The 14,477-nt window shown below is 31.5% G+C and overlaps 1 protein-coding gene across 1 annotated transcript in view; it reads right to left on the bottom strand.

Moving 5' to 3' along the window:
• NHLRC2 (NHL repeat containing 2) overlaps positions 1 to 14,477 on the bottom strand; it is a 72,389-nt gene that overhangs the window by 33,738 nt on the left and 24,174 nt on the right. The window contains exons 4-5 of the mRNA XM_074295659.1: positions 12,339 to 12,460; positions 8,904 to 9,033 (exon numbers count right to left, since the gene is read on the bottom strand). Of these exons, the coding sequence (XP_074151760.1) occupies positions 8,904 to 9,033; positions 12,339 to 12,460 (252 nt within the window). The remainder of the gene's footprint in view (positions 1 to 8,903; positions 9,034 to 12,338; positions 12,461 to 14,477) is intronic.

Genomic DNA, 14,477 nt, shown 5'->3' with positions numbered 1-14,477 from the left:
GGATGCATGAAATCCTAACTTTTCAGTGTATCAAAAGACACATTTAAAGTTTTTAAATATTTTACACTCACCCTTTAAATTCTATGAAATGACCAGTCTCTAAACTTATTCCCATGAATCCAACAAGTTTATTTGAATAAATATTTTGAAAGAGATATATAGAATTCTTCCTCTTGAGATTAAAATATGATATAATATAATATAATTAATATGCAGATTATATTTAGTACTTATGATATATTGAAAAAAAACCTTAGATCTTATAAGTTTAGCCTTTTTTGGCCTTATTCCAGTTTGAAGATTCTATATCTAATATCTTCAAAAATCCAAAATAAGGATTTTTTTGTACTATTAAATGACAAATAGGGTTGTGAACTTCATTTCTTCACCATGCCATTGGTACTCCTGAGTAATGAAATGACCACAAATAAAGCAGAAATATATAGAAAAATAAAAGACAGAAAAAATAAATAGAATAAATAAATTACTTTTCAGTAATTAAAAGATGACACACTTGGGAATATACCTACCAAGACAAAAATCAGGAATTACATGAATATAATTACAAAACACATTTTATACAAATAAAGTCAGATTTAAATAAATAGATAACAAATAATTCCTAGGTGGGAAGAGTCAAAATAATAAAAATGTTAATTCTATTTAAACTCTACTTATTCAAAGCTATCCCAATTAAATTATCAAAAATTATTTTAATAAGCTAAAAAAATAACAAAATTTGCTTAGAAGAACAAAAGATCAAGAATATCAAAGAAATTAATGAAAAAATATAAAGGAAGGAAGTTTAGCAATACCAAATCTTAAACTATACGATAATGTAGTAATTATCAAAATTGTATGGTACTGGCTACGGAATAGAAAGGTGCATCAGTGGAACAAAACAGATATATAATACAGAGTACTAAATAATTATAGTAAACTTGTGTTTGACAAAAGAGAAGGTTTAAGCTTTTGGAACAAGAATTCACTATTTTGTAAAAAAAAAAAAATTGTTGGGAAATTGGAAAGCAATCTGGCAGGAACTGGGTATGGATCAATATTTTATATTATTTACCAAGATATGGTCAAATGAGGACATAATCCTATTTAGGGGGAGATCATAAGAAAATTAGAAGAAAACGGAACATATTACCGATGAGATTTATGGATGGGAGAAGAATTTATGAAGAAACATAAGATAGAGAACACTGTGAATTACAAAATGGACTTTGATTACATTAAAATAAAGAGGTTTTGTATAAACAAAGGAAAGTAGCTAAGATCGGAAGGAAACCAGAAATTGGGGAGTGGGGGGAATTATAGATAATTTCTAGGCTAAAGGTATTATATCTCAAATATATAGAGATTTGCCAACTATATAACAAGAATATGAATCATTCCTCTGTTGATAAATGTCTAAAGAATATGAATAGACACTTTTTGGATGAAGAAATTAAAATTATATATAGTCAAATAAAAATGCTCTTAATCATTATTGATGAGAAAAAATGCAAATTAAAAGAACTTTGAGATTGGTTAAAATTAAAGAAAAAGAAAATGACAAATGCAGGCGGAGATGTGGAAAAATTGGAACACTAATACATTGTTAGTGAATCAATCCAATCATTTTGAAGAACAATCTGGAATTATGTCCAAAGAATTATAAAACTATATACTCTCTGAACTAACAAGATCAATTTTAGGTCTGAGTTTCCCATGGTGTTCAGAGAAAATGAAAACAAAACAAAACAAAAAAACACCCAACATATCTTTTAAAATATGCATAATAACTCTTTGTGAGGGCAAAGAACTGAATATTAAGGGGATGTCCATCAATTGGTGAATGGCTATCAAGTTGTGGTATATGATTTTGATGGAATATTACTCTTGTGTAAGAAATGATGAGTTGGTTGGTTTTAGAAAAACATGGAATGACCTGCATAAAATGCTGAAGAATGAAATGAGCAAAACTGAGAGAACACTATACACCATAACAGCAATATTATTCAAAGAATAATTTGTGATTAAGTTATTTTGGGCATCATAAAAACTCAAATTAACTACATAGAACCTACAAAGAAAGAGGATTTCCATCTCCAAAGAAAGAACTGATAAATACAAGTATGTTTAGTATGATTTTATGTGCATGTGCATGTGTGTATATAGATGTACAGAGACAATCTGAAACTTAACATATATCAAAAAATTTTTTTTAAATTATATACATACTTCTGGACAACACTTTATACTTAGATGATGATTTTTTCTTTCTCGTGGTAAGTGAAAGTTCTTTACAGAAATATGTTCCCTGTTATCGCCATCTTTCCAAATGGAACTATAGTATTTACTATGAAAATGCAGTTACTTCTAAGGCATAACAAAAGGTTTCTTTAAAAGAGAAACAAATTGTATTTAACTGGTATGATGTACTTTCTATCCTAAAATTAAAAAATTGTAGGTAGGGACCAAAGTACCTCACTGAAATTAGAATTTAATATATATAAAAAAAGAGCAATCTTTATGGGATACATACACATACTTCAAAAAGATATTTAAAAAAGTGACAGAACCTCATGTAAATTTAAGATGATCTTATTTTTATGTATTAGAAAAACATAATTCAGTTCAACATATATTAAATGTATACCATTTGCAAAGCATTAAACTTACAATGTAATTGTAAGGAGAGAGAAAATGTGGGTAAAATTAATTATAATACAAAGAGAAAATATATAAAGTAATTTGAGGTGAGAGAAAACACTTTCAGTTGCTAAGTAGAAGGGAATCAAGGAAACGTCAAGGTGGCGGAAATTCAGTTGTATCTTAAAGAAAGAGAGGAACTTCAACAGATGGAGAATGTGGAGGGGCAGAGATGCAGGAAACTATTCATTCCAGTTATGGGGATCGCTGGGAACAAAGGTGCAGATTTGGAGAGGGTAGAATAACAAATAGATGGATTATGACCCAGTTTTGCTTAAGTAAAGAATTATGTGAATGGGAATAATGTAAGATAGCAGTGGGTTTTGAATGCCAAGATGAAGGTATTATATTAAGTAGGCAACAGCAAATGAAAACAATCTCATTAAGAATTGACAATTCTATGACAGAAAAAATAAGAAGTCTCTAACAACAACTTTTGCAAGAAGAGATGGGGGCCAGGACTAGCCCAGTGGCTGTGAAAATGTATAGAGATAAGAAATATGCTCAATGCAGATTTGACTGCTAACTGAAAGGGTATGAGGAGTATGAAAGAGGAAAGGGTCAGAAATGCCTGGAAAGTTAGAGTTCTAGGCCATTAGTTCACACTAGGCTTGATGAAATATCTGGAAGATAGCTGGAGGTCAGAACACAACTCAGGGCAGAGAATGGGGCTGGGATGTAGATTTAATAATCACTTGTGTTATACAAGCTATGAGAGTGGATAAAAACATCAAAGGAGAAAGAAAAACGAAATCAAGAACAGACTTTTGGAGGATCATCCACATGCAAGGGGACAGAAGGATGAAGAGACAGCAAAAAGGTAGGAGCGATTGAGTTCTGAGAACCATGAGGATGGAAGCACAGAGGCTGTGGGAGAAGGCTGGCATGTAGGATGAGGGGAGAACAGAGCCGCAAGAGGCAGAGATGAAGGGATTCCTGTCCTCAATGAGAGCAGATTGACGAACTGTGGAAAATGAAGGTGGACTGCAAAGGTAAGAACAAAGTGAATGGTGACCAAGGGCCAGCACTATGCTTTCTAGAAAGGGAAAGGAGAGAGGATAATGACAGTGGACGTTAAGTGGGTCCAGAAATTCCCTCCCCCCAGGGGAAATCTGGATGGATAGATAGCTACATAGATACATAAGATAGGTATAGATAGCTAGCTTGAGAGAAAGAAATGGTTGAGAAGGAAAGAATGAAGATACTTGAGAGAGAGTGAAAGTTTCATGGAACAAGGTCACAGGGAAGGGGATGAATGATTCTGGTAGGACATTTTTGAGAATATGGGATAGTACTGTCTCAAACTAGAGAGATGGATGAAAATAAATAATGTCACTGAGAGATCTAAGAGACTAGTTGGAAGAATTCAGACCTTAATCTTTTCAATAAATCAGGAAACGAGATTATCTGCTGAGAACCTAAAAATCAATAAAATAAAGATGAGGGACAAGTTCTAAAAGGTTTTTAAAAAGTGACCAATATTGATAGTGTATTCTAAACTAATTAAAATCCCATTCATAAAGGCAGTCTAAAGATGCTTACAGCACAATGTGAAATAGAACAGTATTGATACTAGTTTCATAAGAAAGGAATATCTAATCAATTTTCTATGGCTAATAAGTTTATTATCTTATTTTTATTGATAAAATTTACATAACATGCCATTCCCTTTTACAAAGATTAAAAAAGAGGGGGGAAAAGGCAGTTCAGCAAATCAGACCAACAACTGTGTCTGATATTACACGTAAAAATCTATACCTACTAGCCTGTTACTTATGCAGAGTGGAGTGACATGCATTTTCTCAGCACCACTCCACAGATAAACTTAATCACTATAATTATAATGGTCAGCTGCTTTTGTTTTTCTTTTACAGTGTCAGTCATTGTGTATATTATTTTCAAAGTTCTGCTTTCTTCATTCTGAGTCAGTCTATGTAGTTTTTCCTAAACTTCTATAAAGGTTTCATAGTTGTCATTATTTGTGTTACAATAACATTCCATTATGTTGATTTATCACAATTTACTTAACTATTTCTTGTCAAAGAACACCTTTGTTTCCAGTTCTTGGCTACTACAAAACTATTATTCTGGATATTCTGGTGTATTGGGTATATGATGATGTCTCTGGCCTACAACAGTAGATCTCTTTATCAAAGACCTGTCCTTTGAAATTTTGTTGTTGTCCTTTGAATTTTTAATGTTAAACTATATTGGGTGAGATATTTTCAAGCTATTCCACTCTTTACATTATTAGAAAATTTTCTGATCTTTGAGCTCCCTCCTTGTGATTCTTAGCTTCGATTTTTTTCCTGTTATTTTCTAGTAGCTCCTTAGCTTGTCCTTCATAATTTGTCTTAATAATAGTTCCATGTACATCAGAGAAGCATAAATTTTAGAAAACATTCTTTTCAAAAAGATTCCTGATTGTCTTTGCAAACTTCAGTGCCAAGAAAGACAAGTTAGTAAGCACTCACTTTATCTTGCCTAGTCTTAAGACCACCTTACTTCTTCTTGACTACCTTTACATCCCACAACTTATATTTTCTTTATATCTATTTTCCAATTTTAGTTTCTAGAATAGTAATCAAATCAAACATTATCCTTTTGGGGAAAGACATTTCAGTCATTTACCTTAAGGCTCCAATGTGTTTGGACTCTGTCCAAAACATTTCTTACTAGACCACAATTTCTTTACATGTGTTCTGATATTCTACCAGAATGTAAACTCCATGAAGGCAGGTATTAGCTTGCTTGTTTGTATTTACATCCCTAGAGCCTGGCAGATAGTAAGTGTTTAATAACTCATTCATTCATTTATTTTTTTCATCTATTCATCCATCCATCTGTTCATTCAAATTCAAGATTGGCTCCAATTTTTAAAAATATAGCATTTCCATGTAAAGTTGATTAAAAAAATTTTGCTAATATAATGATTTAGTCTTTATAATGTTTATGAAAATTAACAATTAGTAATATGTAATGATAGTGTTGAAAGCCAGATTTCAGAATCAAAATCATATTTTTTTTTATCACTGAACAAGAGTAATATAAGTTTTGTTCTGTTAGCAAGAATGTGGCTATCAAAAATATTTCTTACATATCAACAATGTACTAAAGTATCAGTTACTTTCAATACCTCCTGATCAAAAATAGAAAATAATCCAGAAATACAGAAAGTATTTTTTAAAGATGAAAACCTCTCAACTAAAACATGTTTTAGAAAGATGTAAAACATGCCATAAGTTTTATTAAATATGACTTGTAACCTTTCCCTCAAAACTAAAAATTATTTCTCTTACCTTATTGACTATTGTCTATTTGAAGCTAATGAGATTCAAATAATGCCCAGATCATAATTATCATATATGTTATAAGGATTACGATTGTTCTTGATCAAAAGGTAAATTTTCCAAGTGCTTTAATCTAACTAGATTAGTTTGTATTTAAACATTCAAACCCAATATTATCATTCATAATTTTTCATTTTAAAATTGATAAATGTTAATAAACTATATATGAAATAGGACAGCTTATTTGAAAAATATATATTAATGGATTAAAAAATACCTAAAAGAGAGAAGTCTCATATTCAAAGGAGTTGATACACATTGGAGATATATACTGAACCTCTTTTAATTTAACTCTTGCTTGAAGTATCAGAAACTGTAGAAAGCAGAAAACTATTTTATTAGTTCTTGTATTGTGTTTTTTTCCTGACCTATCTGAACATAAAAGTTGTGTTTTTAATATACCATTTTATTCATTTTGTAAATCAAGCATATGTAATTTTCCATTCAACATACAAGGAGGTTTTAAAAAATATGATGATAATTCTGGAGAGCAATCTGGAATTATGCCCAAAAAGTTATCAAACTGTGCATACCCTTTGACCCAGCAGCGCTACTACTGGGATTATATCCCAAAGAAATACTAAAGAGCGGAAAGAGACATATATGTGCCAAAATGTTTGTGGCAGCTCTTTTTGTTGTAGCTAGAAACTGGAAGATGAATGGATGTCCATCAGTTGGAGAATGGTTGGGTAAATTGTGGTATATGAAGGTTATGGAATATTATTGCTCAGTAAGAAATGACCAGCAGGAGGAATACAGAGAGGCTTGGAGAGACTTACATCAACTGATGCTGAGTGAAATGAGCAGAACCAGAAGATCACTGTATACTTCAACAACGATACTGTATGAGGATGTATTCTGATGGAAGGAAATCTTCAACATAAAGAAGATACAACTCACTTCCAGTTGATCAATGATGGACAGAGGTAGATACACCCAGAGAAGAAACACTGGGAGGGGAATGTAAATTGTTAGCACTAATATCTGTCTGCCCAGGTTGCATGTACCTTTGGATTCTAATGTTTATTGTGCAACAAGAAAATGATATTCACACACATGTATTGTACTTAGACTATATTGTAACACATGTAAAATGTATGGTATTGCCTGTCGTCGGGGGGAGGGAATAAGGGAGGGGGGGTAATTTGGAAAAATGAATACAAGGGATAATATTATAAAATATATATATATATAATAAAAAAAATTAAAAAAAAAAAAAAAAAAAAAACATTGCCTAAAAAAAAAAAAAATAAAAAAATAAAAAAAAAATAAAAAATATGATGATAGTACTATAAAATGTGAAATGGCCTAAGGAATAATAGATAACAATAAAATACTGATTAACTATTATCATCATTTCTTTGTAGAAGAATTAACTTATATCACAAGACATCTAATTGGCACTGGTACAGAGAGTTTCCTAAAATGCATTTTGAAATAGATAAGTATTTCTTGGACAAATAATATCTCCTAGCAATGGGAACTCAGACAAGGTTCCTGCAATGAGCTATCTACCATAGTCTAGGTCTGAATATAATATTGTGTCTCTGTATCTATAGGAATTGACAGCTATTTCCAAATAATTCTTTACTTTTTCAAAGCTTACAGATTTTTATGTGAACTTAGAAAGGAAAAAAAAAGTAGGTTGTCTGGATCTTGAATGAATACATATATTTTATGAACTGACATTTTTTCAATTAAGGCAATACTTGAAATGGTTTTAATAATTTATTAAGTTCTTTTAATGAGCTCCAATTAAAAAATAACAACATCATATTAATCTGTAGCAACAATATATATCTTTATTGATACCTCAAACTATATCATTTAGAAGATTTTTACCTAAAAATTGATTGTTACTAGGGATCTGAATATGTGATGATGAACATAAATTCTATTTTAGTTTACTAGTATTTTGTCTTCCTTAACTTGAAGGGATAGTTTAGTAACAATAATAGTTTTTCCTTAAAGTTTAAGCATGAAATGCTAAATCTCACATAATTTATACTCAATAAATAATGGAATATACTTATTTCATTGCCTTTATTCTCATAGAAAAATGTATATTATCTGGATAATTTTAAAGAATAAGTATACTTCATTTAATATTTTATAGTACATTAATAAAAATGATAGAATTTTAAGAGCATATTATGTAAGCGGATAATTTCACGTAGTATATATTATCTGAACAGTACACTAAATTAGTTGGATCTCACCATTGCAGTGCATACAAGTACATTTAACCATCTCTCTAAAGACAATACTGATTAAAGGATCAAGAAAGGTTAATGGGATATGAGTACATATCCTCTATTCAACAGGGTTAAAATTCAGGCAATAGTAAAAGCCATCCAAAGATGATTGTTGACCTGTAGAACATGAATCTCTCAGATTAATATCCATTGTACACATTGAATTTGGTGCAGACTAAATCTACATTTTAAAAATCTGGCAAAGATGAAATAAGACAAGGAATTTGCAGTTAGGAAATACTTTTTAGGGTTCAGTGAAATGCTTTTCATACTTTTAAAGATAAAGAAAAGATCATATGCTAGATGGCCACTACATAAAAAAAAAAAAAAAATCACGATCTATAAAAAGTCAAATTTTTTATTTGAAGTCTGATTATAATGATATCCTACATATTAAATGCTCAGTCAATTAGAAATAGATATCCTTTTAATTTCTTTTACAACTTTAAATAGTTCAAATATTAATGATAGTTCATTTTCACATTACTCAGGAGGTTTAAAAAGGATTAGAAAAAATTATCACAAGAAAAATGCAAATGCTTTTATGTATCAAAGTAGGATTTCATAGATAATAATATTCAAAATATGATAAATGTACCTGATATTCCAAAAACTACATCCCAAGGTGAACTGATGGGCTGTTCCTCTCCTTTTGCTCCACCCTCTTTATCTGCGCCTTGTATTCCAATGCCAGCCACAGTGCTCACCATTTTCGTTTCTAGGTCAATCTAGAAAAAATTAAGTTTGTGACTTATGGTTCATGATATTTTATATTTTTCCTCTGGGCATGAGAATCTCAAAAGAATATGTAGACAGAATGGTACTCTCAGTATTATATGTAGGCATCTAGGTGGTATAATAGATAGAATGTTGGGCATGGAGTCAGAAAGACCGGAGTTCAAATTTATTTTCAGAAATTTACAAGTTGTATGAGCCTGGGCAAGTCACTTAACCTCTGTCTAGCACGGTTTTTCTTGACTGTAAAATGGGGATCTCAAGGGCATCTATCTCACAGAGTTGTGGTGACGACCAAATGAGATATTTGTAAAGCATTAATCAGTGTCTAACATATAGTAGACAGTTAATAAATGCTTGTTTCCTTTTCCTTCCAAAAAAAAAAATTATATATATATAATTAGTCACAAGGCTTCTATGTTTGACTAAGACTACAATGATCTACAAATGCTCTGTATCTCTTCTATCTCCCTCCCATTACTCAGGTAATGAATCTTAACACCTTTAAAGCCAAATGTTATTAAATTTAAAAATATATTTTAATAACTGTATTTCAGAATAATTGGTTTTCTTTGTAATCATATTATTTTATCTTATGCTTTAAAAACATTATTCTGAAAAGGGGTCCATAAGCTTCACCAGACCATCAAAGGAATTCATGACATACACAAAGTTAAAGATGCTCTAGTACCAGTATTTGAGAAGAAATTAAGATTTTAAAACTTATTTTAAGTCAAAACACTTAGTATCTATTAAAGACTGTTACACATTAAAATATATGCAATTAATTCTATTCAGAAAGCATTAAAACTTTCAATTTAATTTTATTTCTTAAAATGAAAATTCAATATTCTGTTACAAAAAATCTTATTTCCTATTTTTTTCTGAGCTTTTTAAAAAAAAGTTTTTAAAAATTCTCTTCTTAAATGCTTATGGGGATAATAAAGTAAATTATAAAAAAAAAGCTTGTTAATATACATTGATTCAAGGAATAATAATGTTATTCCTTTTATTTTTATCTATTATGGTTTTTAAACCAATTCAGAGAATAGGAAAAGTATCAAAAAGCTATAACTGTTATTAGTGTTCTATTAACTTGTTCTTCAACATCAAGTGATATATACAGGCATAGTATGTTTAACATTGTAGCAACTATTAAGTTCTAAAGCAGAAATGGTCTATGTAGAAATTTTGAAATGGAAAGAGTCTTATAAAAATTACAGATATTTGAGACCCTGAAATTCAAATTCCACAAAGTCCTGCTCTTAAGCTCTACTATTGCATGGCAGTGAATCAGAAATGCAAAGTTCTTAAAGACTAAGCAGAGCACAAAATCCAGTAGACTCTATTGTGCTCCAGAAGCATAAGGTATAGTTCTATGAAAACTATGTCTTGCTTTCCACAGACTAGAATAGTTAAATAGGGAGAGGATTATTATTACTTGGTGAGTTCTTTGACTATGGCAAACAATGAAAATAAAAAAGACAAAATGGCCCTTGGCTTAAGGCCCTTAAGCGTCTGTAATCCTTTTTTACTTCTGCAGTGATGGTGATGGAGGAAAGAAAAAGGAACAGAAGATGCTAAATATTGCAGTTTTTAGTCTCTCTCTCTCTAAATAGCAACTTAGCTACTGATACTCTAAATGTGAGATCCTTTCCAGGAAACATTGAGTGGACATTTTACTATAGTAACTGAATCATCAGTTTTGCACTTTCACTTTAAATTAATCAAGCAAACCACAGGCATGTATTAAACACCTACTCTTGGAATAACCAGTGTAGGAGTTTCAGACCCAAGAGGAATCTACAGTACAATTGCTCTAAAACTGTAGAACTCAGTTGGCTGAGGTAGCTGGGGTCAACAGCTGTCTTCTGGAACTTCCAAGCAGGGATACCTTACTTTGTTCTTGGGGTCAGAGCCATACTTATTCCTGCCTAGGACCTATAACCATTCGCTTCCTGGAATGCAACCTGCTACATGCAAGTCTACTTTTAGGCTTGCCCTGGATCTCTGACCTTGAACTAAGTAGTCAATAATGGAGTTGCCAGTTTTTACCTGTTCCAACATGAGGTTGAGATAACCCAGTCTGAGCCTGGGATCTGGTCAGGCTATGGTGTACCTCTTTCAGTTACTGAGCAAAGGAATGGCCTATACAGCATGAATCCAGATGAACCTCCATCTCTAGTGTCTATAAGATTTCTTTGTCTCCTTAAATGAATTTGAAAAATGACTCGTTCTAATTTTTTCTTGGATTTTTATTCAGCATTTCTGCGATGGTCCAGTCTAGCTCCTCTGAAGGGCTCAGAATAAGTCCTTAAATGTGAAGGTCTGGGCTAGCTCCTCTGAAGGGCTCAGAATAAGTCCTTGTCAGGATAAGCAAAAGTCCTTGCCCCACGCTGTGGACGCCAATTTGTAACGTGCTGTTGTCTCCAGAAGCTGCCCATCACTCTCTGGGAGGAGATCTGCTGTGTCAACTCAAATCTCTTGGATAGATAGATTCTTCTTCCTGTAGAGAGCCCACTTCCCTTCCTGCAGAGAGCAGCCTCAAGTCTCGTCCAGACAAAAACTCTCTTTTCCTCCAGAGCTGCCCTCTTTTATCCTCCCAGAGAATGGGCATGGGATAATGCAAGGGCTTCTGGGAAAAATCACTTCAACCAATGAACTTGCTCCTCCTAAGCATGCAAGCTCCTCCCCAGAAATTCACAAGTAAAACTCCCAGTCATGGCCAGAACTAGAGAATTGTCAAGTACCGACTTAGCACTTAGTAAGAACCTAATATCTCATTATCTCATTAGCACTTAGTAAGAACCAAACACATTTCTAATATATTTATGAATCTTTTTGGAGAAAGTATACCGGAGTAGCTAAGCCATACTTCTTCTATCTCTATTCTACCATTCTGGCTTTAATGATCTTCATTAGTTCTAATTTGGCCTTCTAAAATTATGTAAAATAATTCTAATTTCTTATTCAAATCCTATCCCTACAAGTATTCTCTTTTCCAAGCTAACATTACCAAATTCATTTAATTGTTCGTCATGACAAGGCTGGCAGACCTTTGTTATGGTTTGTCAATGTTCCTTTTAAAATGGGAAGCCTTGAAGTGAACATGATCAGATAAAGTCTAAATAGGTTATACCACAGTGGAATTATTCTCACATATATGGGACTGACAGGGACACATATGAATTTTAAATGTTTTCAAATTTCAAATAATAAAACAGCAAGTAGGGGAAAAGATAGACTTATTAAGAATATTTAAACTGGCATGTAATAATTTAAAAAACTGAAAAAATACCTTTCTTATCAAATGATTTTCTGTGTCGGCTACATATATGATGTTATTCTTTATGGCTACACCTTGAGGAGAATTGAAAGTTGAGTCTAAAAATGTCCCATCTTTTCTTCCACTATTAGGACCTAAAACAGAAAATAAATCAGTTAATAAAATTTTTCTCCTTAAAACATGACCAAGATGAAAGGGAAATAATCTAATTTTTTTTTTTTTATTTTGGGAGATTAGAACATACTTGTAACTTATTTCTAGATTTCTCAAAATTGTCTCTATAATGATGTATACTTAAGTGCAACATGACAAATTTTTAAGTGGTTTTGACTGTGCCTTGTTCTCTTAAAAATCTAATTATCTACTAAAATACTGAAAGAGAATCAGTTTCTCAGTATAGACTCAGAGGCTATTAGATTTTGCTATAGGGTGCTTAAAAATTTAAGCAGTGATCCTTTCCCATTTCACAAAAGTCCTATTCCATCAGTGTGGAGGTGATCCTGAATTCCAAAAGATCATGCCAAGACAGTACAAGTTTTGGCAAATCTTACTGTGGAAGCTCTAAAGAGTAGCAGAACAATAAACACAGTCCATTACCTGGAATCTAGTCTTGCTAAGTTTGCAGAGAACCATTACCAGAAAGTTGGGCAGATGATAAACATAGAAACTCAAGATGTGAAAAAATTGTAATTTTCATTGTTGGGAGATTTAAATCAACAAGACTGTCAATCATTTGAGTTATTATATTTGGGGTAAAAATTACTTACCCAAATGAATAGTTAAAAAAAAAAGACAATTTTCTGTTTTATCTACTTTTCTCTCCTTATTTTTAAAAATTGAAATTGTAATGCACATTAATAATATAAACTAGCTTTTCATTTTTAATGAATATTATAAATAATAAATATAATGGAATCTGACTTCAATGATATTTTTCAATCACCTTTTGTTCTGCTATAAATCAAGAGATTTTGCTTATGAATTATTATTCTTTATTTTATAGACCTTTAGAGCTTATGAAATATCCAAATTATTTTATCTCATTTCTTAATGTTATTTCCTCTCAAAACAAGGTTTTAAAAAAATTAATTAAAGTTATCTTTTTTCTGACTTTGATACAGACATCGAAATTTCATTCCCAAGGAACTTTTAAAAAGAAATCTTTTATAAGCATTCCCGAGTTTTTATCTTATTGTTTTACATTACATACACATTTTCAAGGTAACTTAACAGATCTACTTCTTACAAAATAAAAGAATAAGTTCAGATGACGACAATTACTTTTTACTTTCCTTATAATAAAAACGGATTTTGCATTTGAGGAAGAAAAAAAAAAGAATGAAAGAGGATTATTTCTTTTTTTTGCTGAGGCAACTGAGGTTAAGTGACTTGCCCAGGCTCACACATCTAGGAAGCGTTAAATGTCTGAAGTCAGACTTGAACTCCAGTTCTCCCGACTTCAGGGCTGAAGCTACCAAGCTGCCCCAAGAAACTGTCTCTTAAGAGCATAGACCAAATGGTTCTGTTCTCATGTTCCTAATTCAGCTGGGCTTCTGCACTGACTGTTATGTTCTATGGATGACACTGATACTCTAGGATCATGGAATAAATGCTTTAAGGCTTACATGGGATCATTAGCAATATATCCCTAATTTTCGATTCAAGTTATGAAGCAGATATTACTGTTCTGGATATCAAGCAACTGCTAAACTGGAATTATTAAGCCCTGCCTGTCTTTAATATGAATTGAAACTGAAGAAAGAATGACCAAAGTGAAAGTGATTACATTGTTCTATTATAACAAAATGTTCATGGAATAGATAAAAATGTTTGCTACACATATTTAATAGCTTAATTGTGTAGTCAACTGACAAATGTATAAAATGAGCAAATGCCTAGTTAATTTATTATTAGTACAATGGAAAAAATAGTTTCCTTTGACTGATAGAATTAATAATTCCTTGTTAAAGGAATAAACACAGATAACAATCAACAAGCATTTATTAAGCAACTATTATGTGCAAAATAGTGTTATTTAAATTTTCTATACCTTATAATCTAAATATGAAGTTCCAAATTCCATTACAACTTTCTAACAAGATAAAACATTATTTCAATAGAATACTAAGGACACCAAGACAAAATTTAAAT

The sequence above is a fragment of the Sminthopsis crassicaudata genome, chromosome 2, assembly GCF_048593235.1.
Source record: "Sminthopsis crassicaudata isolate SCR6 chromosome 2, ASM4859323v1, whole genome shotgun sequence".
NCBI classification, from domain to species: Eukaryota; Metazoa; Chordata; class Mammalia; order Dasyuromorphia; family Dasyuridae; genus Sminthopsis; species Sminthopsis crassicaudata.
Note: the sequence above shows the minus strand (reverse complement) of the source record. Positions and strands in the feature narration are given on the sequence as shown.